The sequence below is a fragment of the Ovis canadensis genome, chromosome 23 (assembly GCF_042477335.2).
Source record: "Ovis canadensis isolate MfBH-ARS-UI-01 breed Bighorn chromosome 23, ARS-UI_OviCan_v2, whole genome shotgun sequence".
NCBI classification, from domain to species: Eukaryota; Metazoa; Chordata; class Mammalia; order Artiodactyla; family Bovidae; genus Ovis; species Ovis canadensis.
Genome location: NC_091267.1, coordinates 42,469,507 through 42,483,308, shown reverse-complemented (window position 1 = coordinate 42,483,308; position 13,802 = coordinate 42,469,507). Strand labels below are relative to the sequence as shown.

General features: G+C 40.1%; 1 protein-coding gene and 1 pseudogene across 2 annotated transcripts in view; one reads left to right on the top strand and one right to left on the bottom strand.

Annotated features, from left to right (window-relative positions):
* The window catches only part of CDH2 (cadherin 2), a 240,866-nt gene that overhangs the window by 27,562 nt on the left and 199,502 nt on the right, over positions 1–13,802 (bottom strand). For both annotated transcript variants that reach the window (XM_069569104.1, XM_069569105.1), the window contains 4 exons: positions 12,706–12,848; positions 9,661–9,894; positions 9,133–9,366; positions 6,214–6,353 (listed from right to left, as the gene is read on the bottom strand). In XM_069569104.1, the coding sequence (XP_069425205.1) occupies positions 6,214–6,353; positions 9,133–9,366; positions 9,661–9,894; positions 12,706–12,848 (751 nt within the window). The remainder of the gene's footprint in view (positions 1–6,213; positions 6,354–9,132; positions 9,367–9,660; positions 9,895–12,705; positions 12,849–13,802) is intronic.
* Positions 6,950–8,972, top strand: LOC138428074 (NADH dehydrogenase [ubiquinone] 1 alpha subcomplex assembly factor 2 pseudogene; annotated as a pseudogene).

Sequence of the window (13,802 nt, the reverse complement as noted above, 5' to 3'; positions counted from 1 at the left end):
TGAATTTCTCAGGAACCGACAACGATTTTCAGATTTAAAAGCAATGGCGTCTTATTTAGAACTTGGAGAAGCATTTGGCATAAATTCACTGAGAAAGTAAGAGTACTAAATAAAGGGTGTTTTTTTTTTTTTCTTAAGGAAAAAAGAAGTAAATGATAAAATCTACCCAAAACTTTAAAAGACAAACTTTGATGGATTCAGTTGGAGAAATCATCCTAACGGATAGAAAGATACATTAGAAAGCTATAGTAATGAAAAGAGCATGGTACTGGCCCAAGAGTAGACAAACAGGACAAACAGACTAAGAATACACAAATAGAAATGGAATCTTCCACACAGACTCACATGTATGAAACTGCCTGCTTTATGACAAATAAAGCCCTCCCATGCAGTGGGGATGGGGTATCTGTCTAATAAACAGTACTGGATAGCCCTCTAAGAAGATAAGACACCCCTAATCCATAACTTATACCACATGAATAATCCACTACAAACGGACTGCAGATTTAATATGAAGGTTAAACAATAATTCAAGAAGATTTTATTTAATTTTTTTTTAGGGAGGGATTCATTAGCTCAGGGAGATAAAGTTTTCTTAATAGGTAGGTAGGTATAAATGCACTGACTATAATGGGAAAAATGGACAGATTAGACTTCATTAAAATTAAAAACTTCTTTTCATCATAAGGTACCAGTAAGAGAATAAAAAAGCTACAGATCAGAAGATATTTATAAAACATTCATCTGACAAAGAACTGATATCCATAATATACAAGGACCTCCTACAAATCAATAAGAAGATAACCCTATAGAAAAGTCAATAAATAAGCTGAACAGAAACTTCACAAAGAAGATATAAAAATGGCAAGTAAGTTGGTAGGAACAGCCCAGTTAAATCACAATGAGGCATCAGAATGGCTAAAATTTTGAAAGACTGAGAAAAACCCAAGTGCTACTGAGGATGCTGGGCAATTGGAATGCTCATGCAACTCTGTGGCCGGGGGAGGCGTACACTGTATAATCACCTTGGAAAACTGCCAAGACTGTACTAAGCCTGCACATATATGCAAATTCCAGGACCTAGAAATTCAACCCCTGAGCACATACCAACAGAAATGCACCAAAATACATGCCTAAGAACATTCACGGCAGTTTTATTCATAACTCAAAACCAAATCCACTCAAATGTCCAATTTTAGTACAAATGATAAATATGGTTAATTATCACAACAGAATAGTATTTGGCAACGACCAAAAAATGAATTACTTCCAAATGTAGCATGGATGAGTCATACAGATAAAACTGAGTAAAAGAATCCAGACGAGAGTACCTACTGTATATGACATTCATTTTTATAATAAAATCCAAAACCAGGTAATGTTGATCTATGCGATAGAAATAAAAACTACTGGTTACTTTTAACTGAGAGCATATTGCCTGGAAGTGGGGTACACAATAAGTTTCTGGGCTGAGGGAAATATGCTCCTTTTTAAAGATTTTTTTGATGTGCACCATTTTTCAAGTCTTTACTGAATGTGTTACTATATTGTTTCTCTTTTTATGTTTTGGTTGTTTGGCCATGAGGAATGTGGGGTTTTATCTTCCTGCACCAGGGACTGAACCCACACCCCCTGCACTGGAAGGAGAAGTCTTAACCACTGGACTGCCAGGGAAGTCCTAGAAACATGTTTTGTTGACATGAGTGATGGTTCTACTCTTAAACCTGGAGGAAGCCTTCTGCTTCTGGCTGGGATGAAAAAAAAATCATGAGATTATCATTCATACTCTAATGCTAAGAATGAGCCCAATATGTTACTAAATCACAGATTTCTGAGACTATAAGATAGCTGAGAGCATAATGAGATCTAACCGAATGAAAATAAGGAAACTAATAAGCCCTTTCTAGAAGAAAGAAGATCTATAGTTGCTTTCATCCCTGGAGGAGGAGTGAGAAGAAGTGTCATTAAATGATGGAAGGACAAATCACCTTGACTTCGAAGGAAGCTTTAGTGGTCATGAGTGCACAGGCATGATGGAGTCACATCCTTGGGGAAGCTTTACCCTCCACCAATCCTTCCCACAGGCCTTTATCCCACAGGCACGAGCGAGTCCACCAAATGATGGGTGCACGGCCATAGATCTGTCATGCTAAAGAGGGATCTGATAATTTCCAAAGAGCAGGAAAGTGAAAGTCGCTCAATCATGTCCAACTCTTTGCGACCCCATGGACTATACAGTCTTTGGAATTCTCCAGGCCAGAATACTGGAGTGGGTAGCCTTTCCCTTCTCCAGGGGATCTTCCCAACCCAGGGATCAAACCCAGATCTCCCATACTGCAGGTGGATTCTTTACCAGCTGAGCCACCAGGGAAGCCCAGGAAATCAACCCTGAATATTCTTTGGAAGGACTGAAGCTCCAATACTATGGCTACCTGATGCGAAGAGCTGCCTCACTGGAAAAGACCCTGATGCTGGGAAAGGTTGAGGGCAGGAGCTGGAGAGGGAGACAGAGGATGAGCTGGTTGGATGGCATCACAGCTCAATGAACATGAGTTTGAGCAAACTCTGGGCAATAGTGAAGGACAGGGAGGTCTGGCATGCTGCAGTCCAAGGGGTCACAAAGAGTCGGTCATGACTGAACGACTGACTGAGTAAGAACAACAAAGAGCAGATGGAGCGTGTGTCTAAAGACAGGACATTCATGAGAAGGCGAGGGATGATTATGACCTAAGTGGAGGCAGTGGCCTTGATGATGGTGAAAGTGAATCATTTTAGAGGCAGAGGAGACAGAACTTTTGGTGTAGCCTTCCAATGCTGCATATTTTATTCCACTATTATGAGGCAAAAATTAGACTGAATTAAGAATCCATTACCGATTGTGTCACAATCTTCTATAATGAGAACTGCAAATGGGAAACGTAACAGGATCAGAATTGGGCGGGGGATCTCAATCTGGACTAAAATGCCATCAAGGAACCAAGAGGCAGCAACAACAAAAAATGCGACAAGATGTCCAGGACTATTTCATTAAAGAGATGATTTTAAAAAAATTTAAAAAGGAACCTCCCTGGTGGTCCAGTAGTTAAGAATCCGCCTGCCAATGCAGGGAACATGGGTTTGATTCCTGTTCTGGGAACTAAGATCCTTGGGGCAACTAGCCTTTGAGCCGTAACTACTGAAGCCCATGCACCCTAGAATCTGTGCTCCGTAAGAGACGTCACTGCAATGAGAAGCCCTTGCACCGCAACTAGAAAATAGCCTCTGCTCGCTGCAACTAGAGACAGCCCGGGCAACAGCAACAAACACCCAGCACAGCCAAAGATAAAATAAATAAATAATTATATATAAAAAAAAAAGAACATGAGCCACTGAGGTCAGTACAGACAGAGTTCCAGGAAAGTCCTTGGTCTTAAGAAAGGGTGTAGGAAGAAACACATTTGTGTCCAAGAGTTGATCTGGCAGCAAGGAAAACTTTCAGGGTCACATAAAGAAGACGTTGAAGATTTATGATGAGTTTTAATAAATCTGGCAATAGGTAAGTTTTACCATTTGATATCAAGCATCAATCTAAGTGGATAAAGTGAGGAAAGGCCATGTCCTGGGGTACATGGGTTCTCAGTTCCTGAGCAGGGATCAAACCCACGTCCTCTGCACTGGAATCTTGGAGTTGTAACCACTGGACAGCGAAGGAAGTCCCAGCAATGAAAGTAAGTCTTTTCTAGAATAACTATGACAACAAACCTTCATTAAACAATTTCTTAAAGTCATTGGTGGGGAAGGGGGGAGAAAAAGCCAACTCAGGTGACATCAAGTGCCCTGGTCCAGACATTTAGATGCTGAGAAATATCTTCCTTCTTGATTCTATGCAGCATCCAGTCATGACTAGTGTCCTTCTACTTATTGCTATTTCTACTGAAACTCCATGGAGTTGGGTTTAGGTTTATGCCTAGAATATTATGTACAGTGACATGAAAAACACAATGCTGCAAGAAGAAGATTTACGAGATAATGTGATCAGATAATGTTTGCTGTTCTTGAACATAGCTCAGGAAAGTGAAAGGAGAGATTAATGAGGGATTAAGCCAAACATGAATTTTAATATCCAAAGACATTCATAAGCAAGAAACCCTGGGGCATATTTATAGAACCACTTTAATTAGTCAGTATTCAAAACAGCTTTACATACGAGTCAAGTTTTCAACAGATTTGAAATATGCAGCTTTCCTAAATGAGAGAGTCGAGGTATTGTAAACCAATATCAGAAGATTGCGGGCTTGACTTCTGATTCTGCCAGTTACAGACTTGGAGAGTAAATTGCAAAACCTGTTCAAATGGAAAATGGAAAACTCTGATGGGCCCACCACCAAGATGAAACAAAACAATGGGTGTGAATGTGCTTTGTATAACAGAGAGTGATATATTATTTCCTCAAAGGAGTAAAGAAGAGAAAGAGAACTCATGCTCATGAAATTTGCTCTTTTTCAAGTTAACAGTCCTACCACTAATATCTAGACAGGGTACCTTGAATTTACTGATAATGACTCAAGATCCAAGGATTCTGGGTTCTTCACCCAGCTGCTACCCCAACACTTGTATTAGCAAATGGACATGAGAGGTAACAAATGTACCTAAGAAATACCAGTCACAGTGATTGCTCATGGTTCATACTCATCTCTCTCAGATAATTTCAAAAGGAACTAGATAAGACCAGTGAGTTTAGACAGTAACATCAAATAGACCTGGATTCAAATCCTACCTCTATCACTTCCCAGTTTTATGAGTTTACAGAATCCTGCCAGGGCTTCCCAGGTAGGGCTAGTTGTACAGAACTCACCTATCAGTGCAGAAGGCATAAGAGACTTGGGTTCAATTCGTAGGTCAGGAAGATCCCCTGGAGGAGGGCATGGCAATTCACTCCAGTATTCTTGTCTGGAGAATCCCATGGACAGAGGAGCCTGGTGGGCTCCTATGGAGCCTACAGTCCATAGGGTCGCAAAGATTCAGACACAACTGAGAGACTGAACATCATCTCTAGGCTCTGTTTTCTAACACGAAAATGGAGATGGTCATTGTACGGTATGACAGGTTTCAAAGATTTAAGAGATAACAGCATTTAATGTACTTAGCAGAATGCCTGGTGTGCATTAATAGTACTGATCTTTGGTATCTAAAATGTTGCTTCCCAGGAGATAAAATTTTTCACTTTCCACCTACTGGTCATTCCCATCCTTGAACAGGGAGGCAGTTCCTTATGTACACACAGAAAGTCACGTTATTTTACAGCCAGTCATGAGCTCAATGTTTACTGTGCTCAATGACTTCAGTCGTGTCCAAGTCTTTGTGACACCATGGACTATAACCCAACAGGCTCCTCTGTCCGTGGGATTTTCCAGGCAAGAATACTAGAGTGGGTTGTCATGCCCTCCTTTAGGGATTTTTCTGACCCAGGGATTGAACCTGCATCTCCTGCAGGCGGATTCTTTACTGATGAGCCACCAAGGAAGCCCCAACGTTTATTAAGCAACTACAATAAGCCAGACCCCATGACAGACATCACGGATATAGACGTGAACTAGATATTGTCTCTATCTGCGTATATTTCTCAATAATGTAAGACTCGTGGGAACTGCTGGTGGTCCAGTGGTTGGGACTCTGAGCGTTCACTGTTGTGGCCTGGGTTCAACTTTGGTTGGGGAACTAAGATCCCACAAGCCATGTGCAGAGTGGCCAAAAGATGTAAGACTCTTCAGTGCAAATCATTGTGGGCTCTGCCCACTGCTGTATCCCCAGTGATTAAAATAGTGCCTAGATTATTGACTGTGCTTGGTAAATGTTTATGAAGTGAACAGCCTGTGCTTTTTCTGCCACAGAAATATCCAAATCTCAATGCAGAAACTACTTTTATTTTGGATATCCAGTGAAGAAAAACTGCAATAAAAAACATTTTTATCAGTACAGCTATAACTGGCATTAGGTGTAAATCCTGGGCTCCTCAAAACAATGTTAATGATGTTCTCATAATAAATACATTCAGCACTTTAGAAAAAAATTCAATGGGCAGCGCAGGTTGGAAAGAATTCACCAAGCTTTTGATAGTGTGATCAAGGAAAAGACATTTGATACTATTCTTTTACTGTATGTATTACTATTTTCCCCACCATTTAAAATGTAAGATGGTAAGATTTCACTTAGAGATATAAAAACACTGCTCACCTGGTCTTCTTCTCCTCCACCTTCTTCATCATATTTTAAAATATTATCTCTTACATCATCTTCTGGATCAATTAAAAGTTGTTTGGCCTGGCGTTCTTTATCCCGGCGTTTCATCCATACCACGAACATCAGAACGAGAACTAGGCAGAAAGAGAGTAAAGACATACGGATACATAATTTCAAAAACTTGACTTTATCTAATCACAGTCTTCAAGACTTATGATTTATATTCATATGGCTGGAAAACTTGCAAGGCATCTTCTACTCTATTACCTAATCCTAGCCTCACACGACAAGAAACAAGACAGGAAAGACACCCTGAGAACAAGGTTTGGATTGTTTTAGAAACTAGTACCCTACGACTTCACTGAGTGGATGTCTGTCCTCAGTTTTACTATCTGCAAATGGGGACAATAACTATTTTTATCTTTTGCTTTGTCTTGCTGGAGGATAGCCTATGCGTCATATAATGGATTAGAACTTCTAAAAACAACAATATACAACAGGTGAAATTGCCATTCATTATTTAATTGCCGTTCCATTCCGGTTGATCAGTCATCTTTCTCCTCCCCAAATCAGAGAGAAGCGCACGTATCAAGGAGGGGAAGTGCATGCCAAGATGCCTTTGCAGCAAACTAGACCTGGATCAGAGACGTGATCTTAAGGATTTTTGACTCCCAAGGGCCTGGGTCTTTCTATGGAGCTGTTGTGCTTTTTCTCTTTCTTGCTCAACAGCATGCTTCAGGTAAGAAGGCCAGGGGATTATCTGAGAACTGAAATAACATCCCTGGTGGCTTGGATGGTAAAAGAGTGTGCCTGCGATGTGGGAGACCTGGGTTTGATCCCTGGGTTGGGAAGATCCCCTGGAGAAGTAAATGGCAACCCACTCCGGTATTCGTTCCTACAGAATCCCATGGACAGAGGAGCCAGCGGGCTACAGTCCACGGGGTTGAAAAGACTCAGACACGACTGAGTGACTAACGCCAACACTTCCTGCTCTACATTTCTGCACCAGGATTAGAATCATAAATTTTCCAGCTGGCTGACGTTAAAATCAGCACCAATTCATTTTCCTTCAGAATGGCTCAAGTCCTTCTTCATACCACAATCCACCAGCTCTAAAGTTTTTCTTGATAAGGTTGGCATGTATGCCTCTTGTTAGTTGAAATTGAAACATATCCCTAAGTGCACATCTAGGAATGCATTCCCTCTCAAATGAGGAGCTATCAGTTTACATCCTGAAGCAAAAAGATTTAATGACTCTTATTTGAGCACATTTTTATTATTGGCCATAAAAGTAAATATACTCCTTTTAAAGCCAGATACATGATCTCATTTGCCATTGTTCCAGGACTAAATCTAGCAAGTGGATTCAAATTATAGTCAAAGTAGTCTCCACATAGGAAGTAAAAAATGCTCAGGCTTCTACAGTAATTGCTTAGAAAAAAAAAGGACGGGATTCTAAATTACCAGAACACTTGTAAATGGAGAAAACATAAAAGAAATGGCCAACATTTTGAAGAAAGTGATTGGTGCATAGCATGACTGCACAATAAACTAAGTCCTGCTGCTACTCAACAATACAGCACAGGGTCCAGGCAATTTGTTCTTTTAACCTGCATACTTAGAAGCGGTTCCTAAAGTACTTTCCAGTGGTTAATTTCCTGCATTCCACTGAACCAAAGACTGCAAAGTATATTAAAAAGGAGCAATTCCTTAATCTAGACTGGCTCTAAAGACAGACAATTTATCGAGCTGTGTAATCATTTCTATTATCCGATGTGCTGTATGAAATACAATCTCTTGCTATTTTATGCAGCCCATCAGAAACAAATACCTCGATCCCTGCATGACTGGAGCAGGTTGCTGACTGCGCTTTCTATAAAGGAAAGCAAAGGAAAGCAATATACTTATTTTCCTAAATCATCAACTATGTGCCATAAATTCAGACACGAATCCTAAGAGAAGTGCTTCAACTTAGGACTGCCTAATATTTGTCTACGAAGTTTGCTGCAGCTCCGCAAGTGATCAGCATCAGAAAACGGCAACAGGCGTGGAAGAGGTGGGCTGGCTGAGTTTGCTGCAAACAGGTAAGTGCATGCAAGGATGCTCAGGGTTTTACTCATCCTAAAGTGGGCTTGGCTGTGAGAAATTGCTCAGAGATGGAAGAGAGTTGTTAGATTCCATTGAAAGGCAACAATAAAAATTACTTTTTATTGAGCACAGCTGGTGGGACGGCACAGGGACGGTCTCAGGATTTGCTTTGTCTCTTGCAGAGAGTACTGTCAAAGGAAGTGAAGGAGCAAGTGGGCACTGACCAGTTTGGGAACAAACAGTACTATATCCCTGAGTACAAGAACCGGAGAGGACAAACTATTCTAGAGAAAAGAACTATCTAGAAGTAGCAAATGAAAGAGAAATAGACTACGAAGTAGGGGATATCCCAACAGAATGGGAAGCTTGGATCAGAAAAAAACAAGGACACTGCCCACTATGGAGGAAACAATGAAAGAAATGAAGAATGAAAAATGTAGGGAAGAAACTAAAAGGAAAAACGAAGATTTTTACGGCAAAGAAAAACTCCTTAGAGAAGAGAGCAACAGAGACCTCTTGGCTCCACCAGTTCAAACTCAGATGAAAGCACATGCCTCCACTCCATTCTTTGGGAAACAGGAACCTTCGTGGCTCCCAGCAGCACTGGCAAAAGCTTTCAGCCAGGATCCGGGATGCCACGAGATGGCAAGAGCCACAATCAGTGAATGTACTGCGGTCCAATCACATCATTTATATTTACGTGGCTATTTCAACCAATAAAAGCAAAAAGCTGCTTTGTATTTTCCAACTGTAAAGAAAAAAGTTGCTTTGCTAAACATTCTGGAAGCAAAAGATCTTCAAGCTGAAATACCAGGAAGTACTCACTGAGCAGGATGATGATGCAAAGCAGGATGGCGATGATGGCGCCGGTGCCCAGCCCTGCTCCCACAATTCTATCCACATCTGTGCAGTCCCCGTTGGAATCACACTGGCAAACCTTCACCCGAAGGATGGAGATATTCGATTTGGGAGGATTACCCGAATCTGTGATTATGATTGGAACTTCATAGATCCCGGCCTCAAGAAATTTTATTTTTAAGTTAAGCTGAGCAAAATCACCTATACAATAAAGGGAAAAAATATAGTCGGAGAGTTTATGTATCATAATATTCAAAAACACATAGCATTTTCTAGACTGCATCATGTACCGAAGGGTACATATAAAGCAGGTTTCAACCATCCTGCACTGTAAATTTTTTTTTTTTTTTTGGCTTTAAGGGCTTTTCATATCTTATTTAAACTTTAAGTAGCTTTTAAAATATATTTAAGGAGAAAGATGATAAATGGACTTTTCATACCGGGCTTCAAAGCCTCTCAGATGCACATATATTCAAATAATGAATCTGTCCTTACCATTAAGCCGAGTGATGGTCCAATTTCTCTTAATAGTCACTGGAGACAAAGGAAGATCAAAAGCAAATGGTCCAGCATTTGGATCAATGTCATAATCAAGTGCTGTGATGTTAATTGAATTGGGGTCCGGAGTTTCACAGATCTCTGCCTCTTGAGGTAAGACTTGAGGGGCATTGTCATTAATATCAAGTAAATAGATCTGCAGTGTTCCTGTTCCACTCATAGGAGGAATTCCTAAAAAGGGAGAAAAATCACAAACCAATGCTCAGCAGTTCTCTCCCTTGAGTCTCAATTACAGTGAAACTCTCAAAGTTTCTAGCTTTCTAGCCCTTATCACTGTATAACCTTGGAAAAGTCTCGTTGCCACAGCATCTCTGCTGTTTTGGTACAAGGCCACTTCTTGCGCCTCTTCTAGGATGACCCTGCACTCCTCCCACTGGAGGTTCAGGCACAGAGGGAGGTAACAACGCACATGTACAAGACCCCATCCCCACCAGGTGTGGTCCTGTGCCCTTGCTAGCTTACTCTGTGCCCCCCTGTGCAGTGGGCTCCTCTAGGCACTGGGGGATGTAAGCAGGCAGAAACCCGGGCCTCATGATCTCATGGACCCTGCTCATTGATGGAGAACCAAGATGTGTGCATGAAAGAACCCCAGAGTGCTTTTCAAGCCCAGACATAACTCTGAAATATTGAAACAGTCTACAGACCCACAGACCTTGTCTTGGGGAGGAGCTGGATCACTTGCTTGAGAGTATTAGGTTGCACTCTATACATCATTTCATTGCCATCCTATGAAGCTGGTTTAAACAGACAGGAACCTAAGTGTCTCTATAAACTGGTTATGGTTGCATCCTCTTAGAAGTATTGGGGAGTGGAGATGGGTCTGCCTGACCCCAGATCCACTCACTATAACATGTTAGCTCTACACTTATCTCATCTTTTGAGTTGGACTCTACTATGTTATAAATATTTATGAATAAATATATAATAAATATATAAATGTAATGGAAATATTATTATATGTAAACATAATAATTATATTATTTGAATATACAATATATAATATAATTATATTTAACTATATAATATATATATTGTATACACTTAAGAGAATAGAAATACAGGAATTTTCTAAATAAGGCTGTGTACTGAGACCCAGAGGCTTAAGTGACCTGCCCAAGGTCATGAAACGGGGAAGACGCACACATACACTCCTCAGGACAGGATAAGGAGAAATCTCTGTGGACCTCTCTAAGGAATATGGATGGTTCTGAGAGCAGGGAGGTTAAGATGGAGGGGTAGCATGACTGTTTACAATATTCTAATACTGTGGTTTAACCATGAGGGCCACTGTGTTTCCCTATAGTTTGAATTACTTTCATATTTATTATCACATTTCATATTATTTGACTCTCATAACGACTTCACAGAATAGCAAGCAGCAAAAACAATGATCAATAATGAAATGAAGGCATAGAGATTATAATAGCTTGTCCAGACATTAAGAAGCAGAACTGGGGCTCTAAATCCAGCCTTGTGATTTAACGTCGAATGCATTTGCAAAACATCACAGCTACACAGATTTAACTGCTCACTTCTCTCATATCAAACACCCTTTCAATTAGGAAACAATCCACCTTGGTGAATGAAAAATCTGGTTGTAACTCACAACTCACACATATACATATAATTTTATAGCTCTTTAAATCTCAGCATAATGGTGCAAGATATATTACTGTAAGTTTCAGGGTGGAGAAAGCTACCACTTACAGAAAATGTAAAGCAGACACAAATGCTCTGCTTTGATGTGAAATGGCAGAAGTGCTTCCCACCAAGTTTCAACTCTAAATATGTGAACAGTAGATCTCACATTAGAAAGGATAAGAAATATTGCTTTGGTCTTGTCACCTCGTAGATTTATAACAGATAATGATCTCATTGAATCATCTTATACAGGATTAGGAATGGTTCTTTGAAACTGTTCTTATCAAAAATGTTGACAGGCAATGTTTTTCAAACTGCACATCTTGGCCACCAAATAGCAAAAGCCTACTATTTTTATTAGATGCTAACATTCACAGTCCAAAATTAAAACTGTTTTAAAAGATGGCTGTGATTTAGTTTTAAAACTATTTGCACATCATAGAAATAATTACTTGAGTGTATAGTTTGTGCCAGGCACTGTTTTAAAAGTTTTATGTATACAAGCCTTGTTATCTTCCCCTGTACATGAGTTACATACTGCTACCATTATCCGTATTCAACAGAAAAAGGAAATGGACAGATTTAAAACCTCATTGCTAATCCTGCAGTTAGAAAAATCGTATAAATGGAGTCTGGATCCAGGGGGGAGGGGGAGGTCAGGTGGAATTTCAAAGCTTCACTCTTAAACCATATCATATTGAGACCTAAAACGAGGCCAACTCCAGTTTAATGTGTCACTTTTATGTTATAGATCTAAAGAAAAAAGTGTTATCTATTAACCTTGGCCATTTAGAATCCAGAAGAGACCAAGAAAGAAAAACAAAGATGCTAAACTATGTGTTTATGTTTTTCAAAACCAACATTCTAAAGCTCAAATATTCAATTATTTTAACTTATGCAAGAAATTAAGAGTTTCCTAGACATGGCAGACTACAGTTAGAGAACTAGAGGAAAAATGCTAAAGACAGACAGACTGATGGTAGCAAACATGCTGATTAGAAGAAATCTAAAATGACCACCTCGAGAAACAGTGTGTCGGCTATGCCATCAAGGTGTAGCAGGGCAGAACAATTACAAAGCCCTGTGATCACAATACGAGGTGACCACGGAGGGTGTGAGGACCCTGGGGCGTTCATTGCAGAAGACAGCAAATATAGAAAGCCCAAAGGAAATGGAAAATAGAAGCTGGGGCCTCAGAGGAGGGAAGGTCATTGGCGCCTTAGAAGGAATGAAATTTGGGTTTCCTAGAAAACCTCATTTCCTGATGATGCATTTGTGATGAGGCTCTACTCTCTTTAACAACATCCAGGACAAATAAAGTGACTATATTTAATTACGTACCATTGTCAGAAGCAAGGAAAGTAGCATTATATATATTGTTTTTCACATTCGGTGATTCTCTGTCCAAAACAGCAATGGTAGTTATCTGACCATTCACAGAGTCTATTTTTAGCCAGTTTGCAGGATCGGATAATTTTGTGTATCTACAAAATGAAAGTGCAATAAGTTTATTTCTTTTGACATGAAATTTAAAACAGGAAGCTGATTTTTCTGGTTTAGTCCCAGACACAACCAGCGTGTTAACTTGTATTTCTGTAGATGATGGTTGGGACAAACAGCTGTAATGCAAGCATTTCTGTGGCAGCGGTTTGGGAGGCAACATGGTTTGTGTGTTGGCCAGGCATGAGGTCAATGTTACATAGGCGGTAGGGGGAAAGATGAGGAACTCAGTTTCTGTACTGTAGGTTGGGGCTAGGGCAGATTTGACAGGTCTCATTATGAGCTCTTATCTAGTTCATAGGAGAGCAATGGTCCATATAAAATAGTTCTAATATATCTTCTAAGTGAGCAGTAGCCCTAATGTATAGGGCTTAAGAGAAATTATAATAGAAGTTGACTTTCTATCACAGAACACTCCTTAAACATTTACTACCTTATCATGGTGGGGATTCAGTCACAGTGAGGTGACCACCCTCCTCTCCCGGCTCCGGTAATCCCATTTATCCTAGGATCGCCCACCTGGGCCAAACCTCAGAACTATACCCTTCAAGGGGAATCCTGTGGTCTGAGTAGATTTCTCTGTATTTGCTTACCTCCTTTTTTATTTGGGGTGGGGATGAGCTTTTCAAGCTTGGATAACCAATATATGAATTGGAAAACATATCCCATTTGGAGAGGTAAAAAGTTACATGAGTTCAATACACCTGTTCACTAGCTATTCATCTGTCTTGATTCCAGTGTACAGAGAAATGAAGAAGATACACAGTTATCTGTTATCAACAGTACTGAAAGGAGTTAAATAAAATATGAGCTAATTTTAAAAATTACCATCACCAGCGATGGATAATAGTCATGTGGGGTATGCTCTGCCAACCCTCATCAGGAAGGATAAATTAGATTTTGCTGAGGCTGGAAATCTTTACAGATATATTTTATAA